This window comes from Diaporthe batatas, assembly GCF_019321695.1.
Source record: "Diaporthe batatas strain CRI 302-4 chromosome Unknown Contig00013, whole genome shotgun sequence".
NCBI classification, from domain to species: Eukaryota; Fungi; Ascomycota; class Sordariomycetes; order Diaporthales; family Diaporthaceae; genus Diaporthe; species Diaporthe batatas.
The window spans coordinates 871932-894906 of record NW_025408560.1 but is presented as its reverse complement, the minus strand read 5'-3'; the positions used below and the strand labels follow the sequence as shown (position 1 = coordinate 894906).

General features: G+C 54.2%; 5 protein-coding genes across 5 annotated transcripts; 2 read left to right on the top strand and 3 right to left on the bottom strand.

Annotated features, from left to right (window-relative positions):
* Window positions 1-1887: 1887 nt before the first annotated feature.
* KVR01_010497 (uncharacterized protein) lies at window positions 1888-8264 on the top strand. The gene is made up of 2 exons (XM_044790488.1): window positions 1888-3675; window positions 3797-8264. Exon 2 carries the CDS (start codon window positions 4460-4462, stop codon window positions 7664-7666), a length of 3207 nt encoding a protein of 1068 aa, XP_044640656.1. The 5' UTR covers window positions 1888-3675; window positions 3797-4459; the 3' UTR covers window positions 7667-8264.
* Window positions 8265-9088: 824 nt separating this feature from the next.
* KVR01_010290 (uncharacterized protein) lies at window positions 9089-13136 on the bottom strand. The gene is made up of 2 exons (XM_044787681.1): window positions 10257-13136; window positions 9089-10205 (listed from the first exon to the last, which is right to left on the bottom strand). The coding sequence occupies exons 1-2, from the start codon at window positions 11068-11070 to the stop codon at window positions 9706-9708; spliced, it is 1314 nt and encodes a 437-aa protein (XP_044640449.1). The 5' UTR covers window positions 11071-13136; the 3' UTR covers window positions 9089-9705.
* On the top strand, window positions 11711-12181 carry KVR01_010157 (uncharacterized protein; the record flags this gene model as incomplete). The annotated part of the gene is made up of 2 exons (XM_044787815.1): window positions 11711-11727; window positions 12010-12181. The coding sequence occupies 2 exons, from the start codon at window positions 11711-11713 to the stop codon at window positions 12179-12181; spliced, it is 189 nt and encodes a 62-aa protein (XP_044640316.1).
* Window positions 13137-14455: 1319 nt separating the features above from the next.
* On the bottom strand, window positions 14456-16627 carry KVR01_010306 (uncharacterized protein). The gene is made up of 5 exons (XM_044781924.1): window positions 16024-16627; window positions 15797-15969; window positions 15390-15731; window positions 15152-15325; window positions 14456-15092 (listed from the first exon to the last, which is right to left on the bottom strand). The coding sequence occupies exons 1-5, from the start codon at window positions 16487-16489 to the stop codon at window positions 14559-14561; spliced, it is 1689 nt and encodes a 562-aa protein (XP_044640465.1). The 5' UTR covers window positions 16490-16627; the 3' UTR covers window positions 14456-14558.
* Window positions 16628-17093: 466 nt separating this feature from the next.
* Window positions 17094-19680, bottom strand: KVR01_010282 (uncharacterized protein). Its single transcript, XM_044781703.1, has 2 exons — window positions 17446-19680; window positions 17094-17354 (listed from the first exon to the last, which is right to left on the bottom strand). Exon 1 carries the CDS (start codon window positions 19438-19440, stop codon window positions 17488-17490), a length of 1953 nt encoding a protein of 650 aa, XP_044640441.1. The 5' UTR covers window positions 19441-19680; the 3' UTR covers window positions 17094-17354; window positions 17446-17487.
* Window positions 19681-22975: the final 3295 nt, after the last annotated feature.

The window sequence follows — 22975 nt, the reverse complement described above, 5'->3', positions numbered from 1 at the left end:
CGTCCTAGAAAGCACGGACCAGGCGCTAGAAGGGTTCTAGAAAACGGCCCGCCTGTCAGCCTGTGTGATCCATGCCTGCCATGGGGCAGGCTCGGGGAGCACAGAGGCGATTGAGGGGTCCCTTGCATGAGGGCAACAAACCTTCTCTTCTTTAACGTGCAGGCGCATTGCGACCGAGACCTTGATTCAGCCAGCCGCCAGCCCGCCGCCATTGGAGACACAGGATGAAGCAACAGGTTGCAACGGGGAAACGCATCTCTGTCCTGTCTCCTTCGAAACATGCCCCGAAAGGAAGTGATCATTTGGGCCAGCCTGTCTGGATTGGACGGCTATATTGATTATGGTGGGGACCTTGGTCGAAGCACCCGGACTGGCCCGCAACCGTGGTCCCAACTCCCGTGGGCAAGACACACACTTCTTACGTGTTGTGCTATAGTCGAAGCGCAATTCACAAAGCCCTCCAGCAGCACTGATGGATAAGATGCACCACACGCCAAATTTTCCCCTCCGGCCTCCGGGGATCATAGTGCAGCGGCATCCTTGACCTCCGTTGCCACACACATCCAGGAGTCTCAGAACAGCTTCATCTCAGCCAGCAGGAGGCGAGAGAGGCGAGGTAGAGGGCGAGAAGAAAAAAAAAAAAGCTAAGGGTCTTGCCGGCTGGTGGCCAGCGCGCACCCAGGCACCCTGGGGGGCAGGGACCAGCTTGCTCACCGACATTTGAGACCCTTCGCTTTTCCCTAAAACACACATTGGTTGATTGGCAAAAAGAGGGGTCCAATGCAGGTCAATTCAGTAGCGCACCTGTGTAGACAGACAGACTCCTGGGTGTCCTCCCTCCTGTCTTCTGTCCCCTTGCGGGTGTCTGTGATGACCTCGCGGCCAGCACCCCTTTCAGATATTGCGAGTGGGCGAGTGAGTGAGCGAGTGAGATGAGGTACGTCAGCCGATCTACCGAGTCTATATACGGCAGCTGTTATGCACGTCTGCTGATTATTCCCCGACGGCCCTTATCTGGGTGCAACCATCCTGCCGTCGCGGGGGATTCTTCGTGGATAACACCTGTGCGAGGGAGGCACAGGTGGCAGCCAGACCCCACGCGCGTCAGCCCAATCGAAAAGCTCAACCTGCCCTAGTGGGCCTAGCCATCCCCGGCACTTGCAGGCTGCAGGCTGCTGCAGCTGTGCTTTCTTCTTCTCGGCTTCTACAGACGTACTCTGCATCCTTCCAGGCCTTCTAGCAGGCCTTCTAGAAACCCACCCTCCGTGTTGGCTTGGGGGTCCTTGGGGTCGCCTGGCCTGTTGGGCCCCCAAACGAGCCCTGCCTGGGCTGCCTGGGCTGCCTGGCCAGGCTCGCTAAGCTTTGCTTCTGGCTCCCAGTGCAACCCGCCCTGCTCGGTCATCATGCGCTCCGAGCTTCTGAGGGGGGGGGAGGGGCGCCAACGGGCCTTGGGGCCCTGCACGTTGACGGGTCGAGTTCAGACTCCCTTGCACCCGCCGTCCAACCGCGCAACGGCCTGGCTTGCAACACCCCAGCACGAGACCCAGCCGTTCTCTGGAGACGTTGCGAAGTGGAAGTGGGAATGGGAACGATAGCGACGAGAGAGGAAAAAAAGCTGGCACACAAGCAGAGGGGTTGAGGGGCAGATATGCAGCTGGGAGGGAGAGAGGCAGAGACCACCCAAGTACCAAGGTACTTGCCCAGGTACCTACCCAGGTACTCATTATCCATTATCCACAAGCACAGACCCGATCCCACCTGCCCACACACACACCCACCAGTTCATGAGGGAGAAGAAGGTGGTGTACTGTATGTACTCAGTAGGAAAGGGCGAACGCGCGCACACATGGTGCAGACCGTACAATCTGGAGAAGGTACGGAGTAGAGTCAAGGTGTCCAATGTCCCAAGGTTCACCAGTGGGGTATCATTATCCAGCTAGGAGCACTTGAGGGCTCTGTTTTTCCCTCGCCCACCTCGTTTCTCGTGTCTGGTCTGGTCTGCCCTGCTCCATCCTCCTCTGCCCCGAGCCATTCGCGTCTGTTTTCCTCTCAAACACCTTGCTCCCCACCTCCCCGTTGCCTCTCCAGCCTGTCTGGCTTCCACCCTCGATCCGAGGACCGACTCTGAAACATCAGCAAGATTCCCGGGCAGAATCTGGGCCACTCCTCGAGTCTTCTCTCCGAACCCCTGGAGTGATCTCAACTGGCAAGCTAAGGGGATCTGATCTGGTCTGGTCTGATCTGGTTTGATCTGGTTTGATCCGAGCTACCTCCTCGCGCCCGCTGCTTAGTTGTTTGCCGTCGTTCCTGGGCCCTGCACCGTGGAGACCGTTACCGCCATTACAACCCACCCGCCGACATCCTCCTCCGCCCTGCCTGGCCCTCAAAAACACCACATCGCTTCTCCCTCCTCAATCACCACTTTCCAACCACCGGCGCACACCTGTTTAAATCCTTTCAAAGACCTGCCGACCGCCTCGTGCGCAGCTCAGCATCCCCGGCAACCACCCACTCCTCGACTGCGGCCGCCCGTGCTGTTGGGAAGCTTGATCGCGCGTCCAGTCACGAGAGGTCACAATAGCGACAGCTCGGAAACCTGCATTGGCACCAAGAGCGCTCCCGTCTTTTCTCGCGCGACAGGCGACAGGTGGCAGGCGACAGGCGACAGGCGACAGGTCAACAGCCAGCGCGCAAAGCCGTACACAGCTGGGGGCTTCTTGTTGTTTCATGCAGCCTACCCGCGTGTGAGAGGAGGACATCCTTCCTATTCCTAGCTCTGAGACAAGCAGCTTGACCAGGGTCCCCAAAGGTTGAAAGAAACCCAGAAAAAGACATACAACATCAGCCCTGTCTCTCTAGCTGCCTGCCCCCTCCCTACAACCTACAACGGTGCACAGCTCCGCCATCACTCGGATCGTTTCCCTGAACCTCCTTGCCCGTCCGTCGTTCAAGCAAGGGTGGAGAGGGCAACCGACAGCCTGGCGTTCCCGGCCCCACGTCTCATCAGAACACAGGCACAGGCACAGGCACGGGCACACACTTCGCACAGGCACAGACAGCCCGTACACAGGTACAGGCACAGGCACGGGCACGCTCCCGCGAAACACAGCAACGTCAAATCGGCCGTCTGACCGCGAGAGACATCGACGCAACCCAACCAAGCCAGACCAGTCCAAGCCCAGCCCAACCTGACAAACCCCCCGGAAGAACCCTGGCGGCTGGCCCTGCTAACGCGAATCGGTTCGGTTCGACCTTGCGCGTGCATGCAGCTGCTGGAGAAGCTCCCACTGCCCACTGCCCGCTGCCCGCTGCCCGCCGTCCACTCACCCCTCGCCTCGGCCATCCCACCTTATCACCAATTAGTCTGTTGATCGCCGCCGCAGTCGCACCACACACATAGCCCTTCTGGTCCTGTGACACATCGCAGCTTGAGACTGCCCCTCCTCCTCCTCCCCCTCCTTCAAGCCTACCATCGTCAGCTCCGCGGTCTCGGCTACATGCGCTTCTTTCCTCGCAATTAACACTGCGCCTACGATCCAGTCCTCTGCGCCCCGTCTCTGCGGCGGCTCCCGACGAGACTGGCAGCTAGGCACGCGTCACTGCTCCCGTGAGCTCCTTCCACACAAGCATCCCTTGCGGTCTATCTAGCCTTACGCCTGCCAGCGGCAGCATTTTGTACGTTTCAAACAACCCGCCTTGAACTTAGCTCCTTACCCCACGAGGTTTAGTTAGTCCTCGGCCCGGGAGGCCTGAGGCCTGAGCATTGGATCATCGCTGACCAGACCTCCAATAATAGCGTCCCTGCACGCCGTGGAGCTCGAGTTCGTCCTTGAGGTCCAGACAGTCCGAACCAACCAACCTCGTCTCTACCAGTCCTCCCGTCCGAGACCTCCTTTGCGTTCCACGACAGGTCGAGCCGAACTCTCGCATACGGCCGGAACCCTCTTATTTTTTTTCTCCTTTCGCCGCACTGGATCCGGGTCTATCGCATAATCTCGCCGCCAGTCAACCCCGCTGAGCGCATTACCTCTCTAGCAAACCCTCCAAAGCAACCGGCTTGGGACGCGATCATCTACAATTCCCTCGCTCGTCGAGTCGGCCACACGAGACCGCGCAAGCCTGACCTCTTCTATCTCACGACCTCCCCGCCCGTTGCCGAGGTCCCAGAAAACATTCAGAATCAGTCTTGTCAGGCATGAATTGGCACACAATTACCAATTAGACCACAAAACCCGGGCAGAGACAAGCACGCGACTTAATTACTTTCCAACAGTCGGGCAAGGTGCGGTAGTTGGATACAAAACACGATACTTCTTCTTTAAGATCTATTCGGAAATTACGCAATTCTTCGCATGGAAGCGCCACCCGGGCATTTACCTGGACAAAGCGGTGGAAGGTAGCAACACGCCCTTGCGAGGCTGGTCTGAGCTCCGAGGAGACAGCAGACCAAGCTTTCGTCATGAGACGTAGTCGGGTATCTACCCCTCCACCATCGCCCTACAGGGCGCTGGCCCACCACCATGCTCAAAATGGCCAGCAACTGGCGGGCTCTGTCTCGTCCATGATCAGGTCGTTTAACGTCGAGACCAATCCCGCCCGGCCGATACGTCCATCGCCTCTTGCCGCTAGCACAATTCGCGACATGCCACTCGATCTCGTAGATCGAATAAGGTCTTTCCCCTTATTCAGGTCCGCGCCAGACGAGTTCCTCGCCGCCATCGGAAAACACCTGCGGCCACAAGTACATGCAGCCCACGATGTCATCCTCACCGAGGGAGACGATGCCAGGTCAATGTACTGGCTGGTACGTGGTGTCGTGGCCGTCACGTCGCGAGATGGTGAGGCGGTCTACGCAGAGCTCAAGGCTGGAGCCTTTTTTGGTGAAATTGGTGTCTTGATGAAGATACCTCGCACAGCCACAATTGTCGCGCGTACGAAATGTATGCTTGTTGTTCTGAAGAAGGAGGACCTCCATGCGGAGCTGCCGATGTTTCCAGACATGGAAAAGGCGATTCTGCAAGAAGCACAGGAGCGGCTAGCGATCTTGAAGAAGAAACAGCGTGAGCGAGGTATGAAGCCCGCCCGCAAAACTGGCACAGCCACCCGCGACGTTGTTCCAGGCGAGGTGACGACCGGCGACGCAGGTGTCATCAAAGAGGGCGCCGTCGTTAACTCGAAGAAGCGAAAGTCTCCCAGTCCTGGTGTGATCGAAGATCCGTCTATCGGGGGCAGTGCCCTTGGGAGCGGATATGTCGACGTGCGGACCACATTAAAAGAACTGCCACTCTTCTCTGAGCTGCCCGGCGATGTTCTTCACTTCCTTGGCCTCAGCGCTCAGCCGGTTTCATACCCTCCCTTCACGGATATTGTTCGGCAGGGAACAGCTGGTCATGAGATCTACTTTATCGTACGTGGCGAGGCTGAGGTAATCCGTGAAGCAGCCAGGGAAAACAACGCAAAACGGATGACGAGGTCGTCAATGTTGAGACCCAGGCTCAAAGCTGGGCAGTACTTCGGAGAAGTCGCCAGCCTGGGGCTGGCATCCGGCCGCACCGCAACCGTGCGGTCTATCACCTCAGTTGAGTGTCTTATGATTGGGGGCGAGGCTCTCGCTGAGCTTTGGAAGAAATGTCCTCCCGAGATACGTTCGCAGGTCGAGGAGACGGCGCGAAATAGGTATCCAAAGGCGGATTTAGATGTCGATATGAAAGATGCCGACGACAAGGAACAGTCAGACGAGGTCGACCCGTCAACACCAACCAAGGAAGTCGTTCCTTCAGTCACGTTCAACACCCCGACTTTCAGCACCCCGACTTACAGCACCCCAACTTTCAGCACCCCAACGTACAGTAGCCCACAATCGAGTCCATCATCTACTTCGAGCGAGCAGCAGGATGCAACAAGGACGTACACTGACCCCGACCCATACCTCAGCGTCGATATGGAGAACTTGAGAAACAGGAGGCGTAGCTCGCTGGCCCCGCCCACAACAGCACAAACGGATGGCTCGACTTCGCCTGGTGTCAACGGGGTCAGGTCCTCCCAGACCCATGAGAGCAGTCCCCTTAAGCTTTATTCCATGTCTGCGCCAAACACGCCACCAGAGAACGATCAAGCGGCACCGTCATCAAAACGGCAGAGGACACTAACTCACAGACCAGCATCGCTGCAGAACCTGCAAAAGATTGCGCTTCCGGATGATATCCTCGTCATGGTCTTCAACCAGCTCAACATTGTGCAGCTCCTGCGTCTCCGGCTGGTGTGTTCGCACTGGCGCCGGCTCTTGACTGTTTCTGACAAGCTTTGCAAAAATGTCGATCTATCGCCTCATAACCGGTACGTCACAGATTGGGCTCTGGCAAATGTTCTGGGTCCCTTTATTGGCAGCCGGCCCGAGATGGTCGACATATCAAATTGCTATCACGTTACGGATGACGGCTTCCAGGCATTCTGGAGGCTCTGTGGCAAGAATGTCAAATCTTGGAGGATGCGGTCAGTGTGGGACGTCAGCGCCGGCCAGATCTTAGAAATGAGCGAGAACTCCAAGGAGCTCGAGGAGGTCGACTGGAGCAACTGTCGCAAAGTCGGCGACAACCTTCTCGCGAGGGTGGTGGGCTGGGTTGTTCCAGAGCCCCCACCTGAGCGCAAGAACGTGGTCATCGCTAGCTCCGGCGCGCCGGGCAAGAGGGGCTCGAAGATGCAAGTCGTGCACTGGCAACAACATCCCAATGCGCCACCCCCGGGAACCGTCATAGGATGCCCAAAGCTCAAGCATCTCACCCTATCTTACTGCAAGCACATCACCGACCGATCCATGGCACACCTGGCCGCACATGCGTCGTCTCGTCTCGAGTCTCTCTCGCTCACACGCTGCACTTCTATCTCTGATGCAGGCTTTCAGTCTTGGGCGCCATTCCGATTTCCAAACTTGACGCGCCTGTGTCTAGCCGACTGCACTTACCTCTCGGACAACGCGATTGTGGCTCTGGTCAACTCAGCCAAGCAACTCACGCACCTCGACCTGTCCTTCTGTTGTGCCCTGTCGGACACGGCCACAGAGGTAGTCGCCCTAGGTTTACCCCTGCTCCGAGAGCTGCGCCTCGCATTCTGTGGCAGCGCCGTGTCGGATGCCTCACTTGGCTGCATCGCACTGCACCTCACTGAGCTGCGTGGCCTTAGCGTCCGGGGCTGTGTGCGCGTCACGGGTGTAGGTATTGAGAACGTCCTGGAGGGCTGCAGCCGTACCGAATGGATTGATGTATCGCAGTGCAAGAATCTGGGCGCCTGGCTCGCGGGAGGTGGCATCACTCGATGGGGTTTCGACGAGCGCGGACCCGGCAGGTGGCTGCCGATGAGCGTCGTACGTGGCGTCCCCGGTCAGCGCACGGTGAACCCAGCACTCCTGATGAACAACAACATGAACGTGCCGCGGCCACAGACTCCCGTCAATGGGGGTAGCGCCAACGGGAATGGCCCAGGGCTCGCGCCGAGTCCCTTTGGGAGCCCCGGCGGAGGCATGAACATGGGCATGGGCTTCGGAGGCGGCGGGGTCGGCGGCCCCGGCCCAATGATGAAGCCGGTGGTGCCTCCCCGGGGCATGCGGAACCGCCGGCAGAGGAAGCCGATCCGGTTCATTGTCGAGAAAGGGGCCGGTGGGTTAAGATGAGCCTGCCAGGACCAGAGCCAGGCTGCTCGTCTCCTCTTTCTTGTCGTGGTCACGCTTTCACATGGACATGCGGAACAGACTTTCCATACGACGGCAAATGAATCAGGACGTTGCGGATGTAGATTAATGTACTGTAAGTGTTGTTACAAACAGGGGCTGGATTTTTGTTGTTGTTTTGGGGGATATCGAGGCATCATCGTTTGTCATCATCATCATCATCATCATCATCATATCATTGCATCACAATCGGCGCTTGGGGATGTTCAAGAACAACAGTCAAGCAAAAGCCACGGTACAAGGGCACGGCTTGAGAAGGCCCTTCCGGCCCTCACATTGTGACGGACGGCCGGGCTCAAGTCCGTATGTCTTGCTTTATTTATTTTTATTTTCCTTGTTCAGCGGAGTTGAGGCCAGCATCAGTCACTACTTGTTACTTATTGGGTTGCATGAATGATGGTGAGGCGGGCTTCCTTTTTCTTTTGATCACACTCTCAAACAACAGGCACACCCACAGACATACATACATACATACACACACACAAGCTCCCCCCTTGTGTCCCCTCCCTGGACATTAGCATTTTCTGGAATAGGGTTTAGACGGGATATGATAATAGGATTGATCATCTTAATCTTGCAGTTTTGAGCTGTACTGTCTTGTCCGTCTTGCTTGTCCATATCCTCACTCAGGCGCTGGATTGAGGTAGCACTACTGTACATCAATCTAATAGCACCTCAATCTAAGCGTATTTTGGTGGTGCCAGGTTGCATACGTCGGTTCCTTCCCGTTGTTTTCCATCTACAGGTGTGGATGTGATTTTGCGTTCTCATTTTCATCTCGGCCATGCCTGTCTACTACTTCATGGCCGGATGTTCGTCTAAATACTGGTACGAAACGAGCACCCGAATTCCGAACTTGACATTCACGGTCGACGCACACATCGCACAAGCGGGGCAGACAGCGGGCGTCAAGTTTCTCGCGCGAGCACACCGGAGCCTCGAAGGGGTGGGTGTACCTGCTGCCACTGCGCCTTGTTTTTTTTCTCACGCCGAGCGAGTACACGATCACATACATTAACACGTGTAGTACCAGGAGTCTCCCTAGGCTCAGCTCACCACACGGCGCTTTGCAGACCCGTAGTCAGACCCGATGGCAGTTCCTTCGCATGGGCTTGCAGAGTCAGAGACGGCGTGAAGCTAGATACCCACTCCAGAGAAGAAACACTCGGGTCGTCGACGCTGGTGTGTTGGATTTCAATATTTGGAGGAAGCGCAGTCATGACGAACCAAGGTGTGCTTGGTTAGATATATATATAGTAGATAGTCGCGGGCAGACATTCCCCATCGGGATATATTTGATCTTCGACTTCACCCGGACATTACACGTGAACAGGATGGATCAAGACACCAGCACCGATCGGGTCATGAGATTTGTCGTCCACTATCCTGCGGCGACATAAGAATGGAATTCCACGACTTCTGCTGCTATGCTGGGGGAAGCTGCACGGCTCAATTCTTGTCAACAAGCTGCCAGTGTGGTGTGTGATTATAGACAGGCATACCGTTGCAAGGGCAACGGTGTATTTACATGCCAGAAAAGAGAAAAATCTATACAGCAAAATTTGGGACAGGGCTCCCAGTGTCTCCGCCCGAACCAACAACGTCCTCCCTGGTCGTACACAATTCTTGAGTGTGAGGCATCTTCAGAGCTCCCACGTTGTACACCGCGACATCCATCTTGTAAACATGAGACCTCTGACATCAGGTCTTCACCCCCATCTCCCTCAATACTCAGATGATTCCCCATTCCTTGGTCCCCGACTAATATCTGTGGCAACTGACCGCTGGTCAAAGATGCGAGATAATCCCCGAAAATTGTTTGTATAGTACAATGCCGTTTCAAAACGCCGACGCTGAAGCAAGCACATACACGCACACGCGATACAGGAGGCGAGCCCCCGCCAGCTTGTCTAGTAGGTCTCGTAGACCGTAATGGTCGTCACCTCGACGGGCTGGTGAGTAACCTGCCTCCCGTCAGGGAGTCAAAGCTTCTTGTTGGCCCAGCCGAGCTGCTCGTTCTCGCCATCGAAGACGACAAACGAGGCCTTGAGGGCGACATCGCCGAAGATGGCGAAGCCAATGCCGCTGTCGTCCTGGATACCACCATAGCAGCTGCTGTTGGCGCTGTCAACCGGTGCGTAGTTGATGTAGCTGCCAGGCACGGTGACGGTGGCCTTGCCAACGCCGAAGCTGAAGTCGGGAAGGTCGGTGTCACAGGGGAAGACGTAACCACCGTTCACCCGGTCGTAGCTGGAAGTCTTGATGGCGTCGTAGTAAGCATCGACGACGTCCTTGGGGAGCAGCATAAGAGTGGTGCCGGTGTCGGCAATTCCGGTGATGGGGGCCGACGTGTAGGCGTTTGAGCCGACCTGGTAGCCGGTCGTGTTGAAGGTCCAGAAGCCTTGGGAAGAATCAACGGGAATGTACTCGATCTCGCCCGTGTAAGCAGTCTCGTCGATGAAGCCGAAGTTGTAGGTACCGGCTGTGGGAAGGTTAGATAATTTTCAACGACGTGCAGCAGGTAATGACTCACGCTCTCCAGCCTTCAGGTCAGCAGTGAAGACGTATTTGTCGAGCTTGGGCCTGGCAGCCTCAAAGAAGGTCTTCTCCTTCCTGGGCGAAACGGTGTTGAGCTTGCTGAAAGCCAAACCGAGCAGACCGTCAATGTCAGAGTCGGCCGTGAACTCGGGGGAGACGTCGGTGGCGGCCTCAACGGCCATTGGGTAGACAGACAGGCCGCCAACGGTCACATTGTCGTAGTAGACGTGACCGCTGGAAGAACTGCCGTCACCATAGCTGATGTCCCAAGTCGAGCCCTGGAGCTTGGAGCTGGTGTTGGAATCCTCGGGGTGGTACACCTCCTGTCCCTTGACATCGCTGGGGGGAGTGGCGGAAGAGTAAACCCACAGGTCGGAAGAGCCAGTGTCGAAGTCGAGGTTGAGCGTCTGAGGAGGGGTGCCGATCTGAACGGGTGTGAGGTACTCGACATCGTACTCCTCAGGGGTAGCGGGCGCAGATCCAGTGGCCCTCTTGTCCTTGATGGGAAACTTGGGCAGACGAACACCCTGAACCTCGGACATGATCTTGTTGCGGATGCGAGAGACGGCGTCGGACAGATCCTGGGGGACGGCGGCGCCATACTTGAGGTAGGCCTTTGCGAGTTGGTTGGGACCGTAACCCCTGTGCTTGAGGTTGCGAACCTGCTTCAGCGAGGCGGTGCCAGAGACCGAGGCGGTGCCAGAGATCGGGACGGGGACCCTAGGAGGGATGGTTGGGAAAGCCGTGGCGACGTCAACGACGGCCATAGTAGCCGCAAGGAAGGCGGCGAAAGAGGTTGTTGGCTGCATTTTGTTTGGAGATATTACTGCGGGTGAGACTCAAAGAGGACAAGCCGATAAGGAAGCGAATGAATAATTAAGATATCAGAGAGTGACAGCGGGAAATGCGAAGCAACTTCGAGGAACGACCGTGCGACCCTGAAGCAAACGAAGTAAGAAAAGGCAAAGAGTGACGAGAGTATACTTCCAAGTAAATATTGATATTTGGGGTCTCTGGGGAGAGAAAGATCGGGGCACGGAGCGTGACGGGCGGCTCAACTCCTTTTTAATATGAAGATGATCAGAGTGGACTGGGCCAATCCGGTTAGGGGCCAGCCCAGAGGAGCAAGCGAAGTCACCGTACACTAGAGCAATGCAGTGGATCATCATCGGGTGTCCACATATGATGTTCGGGGGGACCCAAGAACTGCCAGGTTAGGAAACACCTGGACAGGGCCACTTGGGCCGCTCAAGCACACGTGAGCGAGATTGTGTCTTCCCCGGGTAGGACGGGTACGGCAAGGGCAAGGGCAACTACTCCGTACTCCATCCTGCGTAGAGATTCACGCGCGGCGCCCAGGTGCCACAAGATGTGGCCCAATGAGGTCTGAGGCGCCGCTGACAGCAGCCACCAAGCTCGAAGGAGACGCGGCTGGTGGCGCACTGCAGCATGCGCAGGCTCAGGGGGTTGACCTGAAGTGGTCCGGATGACGTTGGGCTAGGCGCAAGAGTCAAGCACGCTGGCAAGCTGGCAAGCCGTCTGCTGTACGGTCTGTACCTGGGCAGCTGGGCAGCTGGCCGGCCGTCCGATGATGGTTGGACGTGTTTCCTCGGGGCAGCCTACTTGGCGCAATATGGACGGAAACATGTTGGCATGTCGTCGGCGGTCCTGTGCAGGTTGTTGCAGGATGCGGCTGGAAGACGGCAGGGCATAGCGCGTGTTTGAAACAAGCCAACACCCGCGAACAGGGGCAGAATCTGCAGGGCAGGTGGGCGGCTGGATGGGCGCAGCTCAGATGCGGTGGAGGTTGCCCAAAACAGCAGTCATCAACAGGAGCAGGACGAATCAGAGCCTGGTGCCGAGAAAGACAGGTGGGGACTGGCAGGACGGCGTGCCAGCGTTCAGGGGTTGAGTGGTTGATGAAGGAGCAGCAGAGCCGTTGTCGCAAGACGGCACAGACAGGCTGCGAGGCTCTGGACCAGACTGGCAGACGGAGAGAGTGATGTCGGTAAACCAGGGTCAGAGGGCCACTAAACCCTTGGCAGACCTTGGCAGGGTGATCCTCTCACTTCAGAGAAATAAGCTTAGCCGACGGTCGATGCGGTGGACGATCACCGAGATGCAATGCGGTGCAGATGCCAGTCGAGTGTCTGGCCCAGGAGATCCGGGAGCTTCAGGAGCGAGCTGGTCACGGCCAGCCTGGCAGCATTGGATCAGCGGCTGGCTGTGAGACGGCGAACAGTGCACAATGGCTCAATGGCTGGCAACGGTCTGAAGATCTCTGGTCTTGAGCAGCCCTTCGGCCGTTTGGCGTTTGCCGTTGACCAGCCACGTCTTGTCTGGCTGCAAATTGGTGGCGCCCCATCTTCAGATCTGCAGTAGCAAGGCTGTCGATCTCCAGTTGGTTGGCTGCCGGACTTGTTGCTGTCGTGAATGTCCATTCTGCCAATTCGTGCCACGCTGGGCTAGCTGGGGGCCACTGGGGCTTTGGCCAATCTGGCAGTCTGGCAGTGTGCCCTGAGCCGAACCCCCTGAATCCTCCGCATGCCGTGGATGCCACGGCAGCAGAGCAGCTTGACTGCCTGACTGCTAGTTTGCAGCCCTGTCAGCTTTGTCTGCCAAGCTGCGGGCCAAGAGAGCAATCAGATGAGGACTCATCGAGCAGAGGTCGGTCGACCAAGCCGCGGGCGGCCACATACATAACCAGACTGCTCGACGGCAGGCCAAGTCGGGCAAGCACCTGAAGCTTTGGCGACGACAGTGCTAGCCTCTGGGCGACCTTGCTTGGTTTGACTGCAGAGGTGTACTGGTGTGTGCTTGGAGGACGAGGAAGACGAGTCGGGCGACGGTGGGGAAATCTTGAGCTCGAGCTTGGATGCTTGTTGTTGGGCCATTTTAGTCACCTTCCAAGGTTCCTCCTCCTTGCAAAGCAGTTGCTCTTGTGCTCCTGGCGCAGGGAGTAGGCGCCCTAGATCGAGAAGGAACGATGTGAGCGGGAATTATGATGTACCCAGGTACCACGGTACTTACCGGACCTGACTGTCAAATACCAGGTAGTAGACAATCTGTTTCTCCAAAACAAGATACGAATCCGACCAGCTTCATCACAATAAATGAACCAAGCAATCCCTAGCCGCCGTGTTTTTATTCCGTCAATCCACATTCTAAAATCCATTCTGTTGATGCTTCATGGCCGATCCCTGCTGCACCCTGACTTTTTCGGCATTACCCGCCGCCTGCATGGGTTCGTGGGGTGGTGAACGCGGTCTACGCGCGCTTCTAGGCCGTGGCCCTCGCCGGCACCCAAGTCATGCACAACCCGTCAGCGTCGTAGCCACCAAATTGGGCTCCCTCCATCAATCAGGCGGCATGGTCGTTGAACCAGGGCTTGCGAAGACACTGTCAAGTACTCGTGGGGATTGTCGTGCAAGGTCGCAGCCATCATTACCACCTCAAGACTAACACCATAGGTTAGGTAGTAAATGACAACTGAGCAATGCCTCTCTTGAATCCATTGGACTGTTGACGTGTGACTGTCTCACATGCCTGATGTCTCAAACAACGAAATTTATCACTCAAAATTGACCCGCAATTACTTACGCCCGTATCGACAACACACGGGACAAAGCAGACATGATTGACATTCTGTGCCTCTTTGCGCGGGTTCAGCTGGGCTCGCAGGTGTCAACGTCAACTGGTTAACGTCCCAACGTCACCGGGGAGGAGCGAGGTTCCTGTTCAGCGTCGAACATGGCCAGCGCGAGCAGCTTCCCAAGGGTTGGATGGGACACGAAAATCCAATAGTTGTGACATTCCATCGTCCAGCTTTCCTCTATCGGGGGCTGCACGCTGCCGGATGGCAATGTCTCGATATTGCAATGCCCCTTGAGACAGCCTCACACCGCTGTGGAGCTGGAAATATCGGTGAGGATATTCTCGGTCGTTGCGTTCTGTATCGTCGAGCGGTCACGGAAGATCGTGTTACGAAATTATGAAGCGGCAATGGCCTCTTTGCCAGTTGTATTTGGCGATATTGAAAGTCTCGCCAGCCGACAGCTTGGACTTTGCTTGTGAATCTACTCGACTCCGTTCTATGCTGCTGCTCTGTCTGACAACATGACACACTCTATCACTGGTGCCATTAAACTCCCCGGCAACTTAGAGTTCTCGAGACAGCTTGCACGAACGAGTTCACCGCTTAGGTGCTCGACAAAGGCTGTGCGCGAGATCTCTTGTCGCGCATAGCTGCTGTCACTGCAATGAGAGCCCCTCTAGGTCTATTAAGGCCCCCAAATATTCACTCCTTGGCAACGGCTACCTTCTCCGTCTGCCCATTCTCTTCGAGCTCATTTACAAGCCCATCCGTCTGTGGGTCAGTCAAAGCATGCCCAGTCACACCTTCAATCTCTACCACCGTCGACTTGGGGCCAACGAACCACTTCTTAGCAAAGGCAAAGTAATAGACAGAACATCCTCCCCAGACCGCCATGTTCACGACCACTGTGTAGTTCATGGACTCGGGGGTGGGATCTGGCCCTCCAACAGGGAACATCGCCAGCATGATGCCAAATACCAGGAAAGTAACAGCAGCCCACGCGATGGGGACACTGAACTTGTTCCCGGTATAGAAGGCGCCTGGTGTGAATTTTCCCCTTCCCCACACAACACGTGCGAATATCGGAATGCCCCAGGCCAGGTTGTTGCCAGCAACCGCCAGGCTGAACAGGGCCGACGCGGCGGCTGGGGCGATCAGGCACAGGAGGCCCAGTATGATGGCAGCAAATACAGCGCCCCAGACTGCTCGGAGTGGGATGTAGCCAAATGTTTTGGACTGCGGCCTGCATTAGGACCAGCCAGCTTCGATCGACTCGGTTTCACAGGAAAACTCACAATGCGGCGGAAGAAGGACGAGAAAGGCAGAGCGCCATCTCGAGAGAACGCCCACATTTGCCGTGAGGCGGCTATCGTGATAGAGTATCCCATGAGGTACTGTACGATGAACAGGAATGCAATAAAGCCCATGGCCCCCTGTTTCCCTAATGCATCGTAGTAGATCTGAGCCATCTGTAACGAGACCATCAGCATTGGGAACCAGATTCGCCCTGGAACAAATTATTGGTTTTCTCACAGGCTGCCCAAACGAGCTGCCTAGCACGTTCTCGATGTTCGGGTCAATGCAAGCAGCGAGCACAATGACAATCACGAAACCCAGACCCCAGCACATGCCGATCGAGCTGAGGATGCCCAGTGGCACAGCCTTGGCAGCATTGCTGGCTTCCTCGCTCATGTGGACGCAGCTGTCGAAAGCCCCGATGGTCCAGATGGGCGACAGCCATGCGAGCATGAAAGCCCAGCCCGTGGGCCAGGTTGTGAGGTTCTCCACGGTGGCAAATATAAAGTGCCCGTCGTTGCGCCTGTTGGCCACCCCCACTGGAAGTGCAATGATAGTAGAGACGATCAGGGCGATGTTCTGAGCATACACGTGACTTAGCAATCGGTTGGTTGGTTGGTTGATGGGGCCAGGATTAAGCATACTAGAAAAACCGCAAACGTCTGGAGCTTATTCATGATCTTGGTCAGAAGAGACGCGAGTATGCCATGCGTAAGTGTGCAAATCATAAACACAACGTATACAATCCCATTGCTTGGAGTCCATGAGCCATCCGTCGAGATGACGATGACTGCACAAAACATGAGGGCAAATCCGTCTGAAAAGCATTAGCTGCATGCTAAAAGAGGTATGGAGGAGCCGATGTGCTTACAATTGATAGAACATAGTCCACCGACCAGACCCAGGGTATTACTATACCCCACCAAGAAGCACAGATAATTCCTCGTCTTGGGCGAGCTAAAGTAGTGCGTCCACCAGTATAGACCACCACTGGTAGGCATCGCGCTCCCCAGATCTGCCATGGCCAGGCCGACGACAAAGATGCAGCCGCTAGCCAGGAACCACGACCATACCATCCCTGCCGGTCCAGCCGGAAGGGAGAAGGCGAGGGTGCTGGCGATGGAGGGGAGGAGGCCCATGATGGAGAAGGCAATGCCAAAGACCTCAAGCGTCGAGAAGTTCCGCTTCAGCTCCTGCTTGTATCCCATCTTGGCTAACAGCTCGGCGTCTGCCTCGCTTGCCAGGACGACGCCATCGTCTCCCTTGGTCACCAGCTCCGGATGATGCTGTGGCGTCTCGGCCGGAGCACCATCGGAAGAGGAGAGCTTCTCTGACATTTTTGAAAGTTGGAGTTCCCGCCTGTCTCGACTGGGACCTTTGCTGCAGACGATCTCAGGACTTGCTCTGGTGGTGATTATGAGATGGGCTGGTTCCCGTCGCCACGTGTAAAGGGCGCAAACAATGGCACAACAATAGACAGCGTTGCGAAAACGGCCGGCAGATCCAGCGGGATGGTACCGCTCAAATATAATTTCTCGTAGCGTGCGTAGCTGACCATCCCATCGAGACGCACTAAGCTTATGCTGCATGTCTCTCGGGTGCAACCAACGAGATAGCTGTCCGAATTGACGAATGATACGACTCCAACCTCCTCCCCTCCCTTGATAAGGCCCAAGCTGAGTGAGTTCGCAACCATATGATACCTTAGCTGCAGCGCGGGGAAGGGGCGCGGATACAGTTGCCTATGTTGGGGAAGTCTGGTGGTGAGTGGTTCTTATCTCCATGTAAGCTGGCCTTCGCTTCACCCCACTTGCCCGTTCTACGTGTACTCTTCCCATTGTTTATTAGCCTCTCATTATGTGATAACAATACCCGTTGCTTCAGCCAACATATTTGGCTCTGGAAATCAATCTCCACCAAATTAATTTTCAGGACGGTGCCCTCCAGTCTGTCGGTTGATAGACATGTGAACTCCTGTAAGACGGCCCCAGGTGCCGCTGAGTATCTCTTGAGATATCAACATTGAATTGTGAGGTTATCTCCACAGAAAAACACTCTTGTGTAGCACGATCAAGCATAATTAGTGCCTTAAATATGGCGATTTCCTTCAAAATGTTGACGTCTATCAAAGTACTTCCATTTCATCTATAATTGATGTCAAGCAGTGCCACTGCTCAAGCGACTATTCGGATGTTTGAATGGCTGTATGGAAGCACATTAATTACATCAGTCTTTGCAAATATCATCTATGTAGTGACAATGATTGCGGCATATATCGAGAGATGATACCCACAACTGTATGACCCAGAACCTCGAGCGGCTCACGATGCTCGCACTAAACAAATCTCAGGAATTCGGTATCGATCTCATCTGAAATGACAGATTTTGTTGCGTTCTCTTTGATCTTAAAGGTGCCAGCCGCCTTTCGAGATACCACAGGCCTCATGCCCACTGTGATACGGAAGAAGAGCTCTTTTGGACGGTCTAGGCGCGCCTCTCTCTCGATGGAGACGAAATATCTGCCTAGGCGGGCTTCAAACGGCCCCGGTGGGTTGAAAGGCACGCCGACACCGACAAATTTAGATTGTAGCCACGTTGGTATAAATGTCGTACTCGTTCGCCGGAGAAGGCCCCGATTGCAGTCGTCATGCTTCTCCACGGGAGAAAGCAAGTCTTGTCTTACCGTGCGGACCGCGACGTTGCAATCTATCTTCGCTAGCAGCAGCAGCCATGCGCCCCGCTGTATAGCCATGACAAGCAGAATTTTGTCGATTCCATTGCTCATGACGATAAAGGCTAGATGCTGACCGCTTCCGTACGTTCTGCGGTCGAACTCGACAAAATCAGCTTGAATCGACCTCGCCACAGTGGCCTTGTGCAGGTCCGGAAATATCTCCTGGCCCGACTCCGTCCTCATGGCCCACCGACCCTTGAAACTAAGCATGAGAACTTCGTTGCATCTCAGGGGGCAGTCGTTCACACAGTACTCTGCGATGTGGATTGTCGGATGCTTTTTGGCAAATGCCATATACACTCTTCGCTCAATCTGTCCACCAATCACACCGCGTAGGCCTGGCGTCCCAAAGGGCTCCGCTATGCTGGGATCCATCACAAGCGGCCATGTGTCAACCGTTATTCTTATAAAGATGGTGTCCTTGTGAAAATCCTCGAGCCCGATCTTTCGGTGTTCCAGCCACATGCCCTTGAAGCTGGTTCGAGTAAACTGACGCATGCCGCCTCCTGGTTGACGATACAGATATATAGTGGCCCACTCATCTTGCGAAGCAGCCCCCAAATATCGCGCCGCGAGAAACGCGTAGTAATATCCTGGGTAGTCTGGTCCGATCTCCACTATGGGGATCTGTATTTTCAAGCCGTAGTTTGTGACTGTAAATTCCGGCTTTGCTTGGGAGAGGTCGAAGGCCTGCCGGTAGACGTCGAATACCACGGGATGGAGCGTCGCGCGAATGAAATGGTCGGGAGACAAGGCCAGAATTCCGGATGTTATCGAAGACCCTTGCCCCCACCAGGTAAAGATTGTATGGTCAGTCGAAACGCGCATGATCTCTTCCTGCAGCCTCCTGAACGCATTTGGACCCCCCTCTCCGTATATAGGCGGCATGTGGACGTCGAATAGTCCTAGAAGGGAGTACGCGTGGTCTTCTTCGCGAGTCGTGCGACGCCCAGCTGCCCAGGATATCTTCTCCGCCACGCTTGTATCGTGCGCATACAACCCGTCAACAAGTATGCACTCTCGTATACGCGTTGTCCTTGAGATCTGATTTGCAAGTGAGGACTTGGTCCCTATCTCCTTCCACTCAGCAGTGAGAAACACAACCTCGGCCGGCGCGATTAGCTCCTGGAGCGTCCAACCTCTCGTAAACCACTTGCTTTTCCGAAGACATCGCAGATTGAAGTGATCATGGAGGTCGTCTAAGTAGGCATAGCATATCTGCGACATCTCATACCAGCGGAACATGGAGTTGATTGCCTCGGACAGCTCCGCGCTTGAGCTCTTGTCGATACAACACGTATCAATCCAGACATGGGCCAGTCCATCTTGCAGAGCTCGCTCACATGCCGCCGCAACTTTGGCGTAGCCTTTCTTCGACGTTACTCTGGGCGTGTTTGTTATATCTTCGGCACCCTCGCAATCCTGGAACGTCAACTCGCCTTCACCCCAAACATGCGAGAGGGTCGCATAGGGCGGAGGCTGCTCGCCAACTTGTTCCAGACGGACATTTAATGAATGATCAACCCCTTCTTTTGAGCAGTGGAGAAGATGCATATTCCTCGATACCGATTCTTCACCTGAGCAATCGTGATGCGCAGTCGGCAACTATTGGTAGCTGCTCTTGAGGCCGGATCAAGAAACTAGTACCCTGCACTGTGGGCACAGGGGAGTGGATCTGCCATCGATTTGAAATAAAGCCTTGAAGATGCTCCACGATAGTTAAAAGAAAAGGTGGGCTATAGGCTGCAGCGAAGTAACAAGTGTTCCCGTTGATGTTGTGATAGAGGTTTGGCAAATCTCCGCTCGGCGGCTAACGCACTGGAGGTCTCCGACGCCGCGTCCCGGGATTTTAGATGGGGCAAGGGGGTCAGCTGACGTAGCACCGGAGACAGCCAACACGGGCTCCCCTGTCGATAGGAAAGGAAATGAGGGATGATAACGATCCACGTGCCTGATCTACTATAAACATTGACCTTTACAATTACCGTGCGTCGTGGATGTCTTCGTTACATATGTAGGTAGATATGGGAAGTAGTCGGAGACGGAGGTTTCGTCCTATAATACCCCACCGCTACCATACGAGGAAATAGGGGGAATCCGCAAGCGTTGTGGCCCTCTATAAAACTTACACTCACCATAAGACTTTTACACCCACCATCAGACTTATACCGATTAAATGAAAAAATAATTTTAATAACTTTTAATATATTATAATTTAATTAACTATTTAATAAATTTTATTTATAATAGTTTTTTATTAACTTTTTATTACTCTTTTACTTTATATAATTTTACTTTTATTCTATATATATTTAAAGATATATATAGCGCCTTTATATAATAGTAAGTACTTAAGACTTAATGCTTAGAAAGAATATAATATTAATAATAATAGTTATAATATAATAGGTGCTTGTGGCCTTAGCCTTATAACGCATAGATAAGGCTAAGGGGTACCGTCTTAACGACTCTTTTACTTTAATTTTTTAAATTTATTCAAATGTTAAATCGTGACATAATCGTATGCCTGTGTTAGGGGCCTCCCCTCCCCCTGGTAGGGGAGTGACTCAAAGGTCCTCATCACAATACTCCTCCACAACAAGTGCTGTAGACTTGAGACTGTCCCTAAGTTCTTCCACGAGGTTTCGATGCTCTTTCAACTTTTGCGACTTCTGATCGATCATGCTACCATCGTGATTCCAAGGGTTCCGTATTTGTTTCAGCCTGTCGAGTTCAAGCTGCTCAGCGTCGAGGCACTTTCTCGCAGACGCGACATTGTACCGCAGTCTCTGAATGACTGTCCTAATATGCCAAAATTGATTTCCTTGCTTAGGAATTTCGAGGGCAAGCTTGAGACGGCTTCTTTTTTGATCCGCGATCTTATCAAGGTCTGAAATAACCTTTACAGATGTTGCTCGAAACTGAGACATGTTAGCACCTTCAGCAGCGTTGGTGCTGGTTGTCTTTTCGGCATTCAGTCCTAGTCCATTATTTGCATTCGGCTTCTTGCCTCGTAAATCGGAGTCCAAGCTCTGGGAGACTCCGTCCACTTGCTCTTTTGAAGCAACCCTTGCTAGCCGAGGTTTGTAGAGCTCGAGCATGATCCGGCGCCAAAGTCGCCAATTGGTCTGCCCTGGTAGCGACTTGGAACAAAGAACGTGCATAGCTGCCAAGCAAACGGATACACCGCAGTCATTGCTATCAATCTCCTGGCGGGGGCAATTTTTCGTCCAGAGTGTCCACAAGCGAGGGTCAAACTTCCCCACAATGCTGTCAACAGCACGCGAGACATGGTGAAAAAAGCGGTAGTGTTCCGGCCCTGTGACTCGTGTCTCTGATCTTCCGGGTTCTTCAAGAGAGTCATAGATTTCAACTAATCTTTTTTTCGGATGAGGTTGTACTGTGACGAGTATCCAGTGTTGAGCTTCCGTGCACAGGATGGGAATAAGCACTAGCTTTCCGGACGCCGCCCGCAAACTAACATCTCGCTGGATGTTTGTAAAAATCATGCGATCGTTGTCATCCATGATATCGGCAGCTGGAAGTTTCGAAGCGAGGTCGGAGATACTCGGAGGTATAACCATTGATGGGGTTGGTCGTGTTTGTGCGGGTCTTTCAAGAATGAAATGGATTACGTCGTCGCATATTTCCTGCCCTGGTAGGAACTGAGTGAGTGACTCGGGGAGTTTGTGAGACCCTTGAACTATTTCGGTTTTCGTTCGGTGGAGTATTTCTGATGGAATGACCGGGATAGAAGAGACTATCTCCTTCCTGGCCGAGGAAGAATCATCAGTAAGGTCACTTTCTTGTGTTCTTCCCTTATTCGATAGTTCGTGGGTGGCTTCCACTCCAGGAGTGGGATATTGAGATTGGATCTTGACTGCATGTTCGGCAACACTTTGCAATTCAGCCTCCATTGCTCGATCACGCGTTATTATCGAAGTACTGCAGTGTGGTGTGTTGTCTTTGTCTCGAATGGAAATTGGTTGTTCGTCTTTTCCCTCGTTGTTGGTATGAGAGTCTTCGAGTCCTTCGGATAAAGTATGTGTTCGGTCTCTGCTATCTCCAAGACCGCAGCGAGACGATAACGCGCCACTGAGATGGGCCGGAATCCGTAGCTCAGGGGTCAATTCGCGTTCTTCTGCAATGGGGCCGCTCTGCTGATAGTGCCCTTCGCTTCTTTTCTGCAAGTCTCGAAGGTACGCGCCTGCTTTTTTGACATCCCCCAATATTATTTCATGCTTTCCTCCATCACGGAGTATATCCATTTTTTCGAAGTCTTCGCCATGAACGTCTCGGTGCCGAAGAGCTGCAGCATTCACAACTAGACGGTATAGGCAGTATAGCTTCTCGCGAGGGTTTGCTTCGCTTGTAAACCACCTTACTTTCTCCAACAATGGTGTAGAGGCCGAAGCGCAATCTAGTGATCGGATTGACTGGACGAGCTCGCGTCGGAAGAGTTCGTTTATGCATTTCTTTCCAAAATACAAAATCAAAAGCCATTTCTCTTCTTTCTTGAGTCCTAGTTCGTCGAGCGCGGTCCCCATCGCGGTGCTGTGCTTGGCGTTTGTTTGCCCCTGTTTCTCGTATTTCGTTCCGAATATGGTCGCCATCATTCTGTCGATGAGGTACTCGTGTAGGCGCATGTCCAAAATCAAGGCGGGGAAGTCGCTGTCCGGGTTTCCTTCCAAAAATGGGTTGTCTGACTTGATGTCTTCCCAAGGGGTTGGCTGAAATGGAGTATTGTGGTGGCGGCAATAGTCAGACTGGAACTGTATGATAGCCTTTGTGAAATCCTCTGGAGGATGGCGGTGAGACTGTAGCATCGCGAATTTGAATTGGGGCATGCAATCGGCGAAAGAATGCATGTTGGACGGCATGGCCGCACAAGGGTGAAATTCTGCGAGACGACTCGGACCTTTGATCCTCCTTTTGCATGTTCCTAGTTCGTAGTCATGACACTCATCCAAGGATTCAATGTTGGCCGCACTCAGCGCTGTTGTTCCAAGTCTCCTGCGTTTCTTGGGTTGTTTGTGGGACGACATCCTATGCAGGCTCAGGGTGCCTGAGCATGAATGTTGCCGGGAGG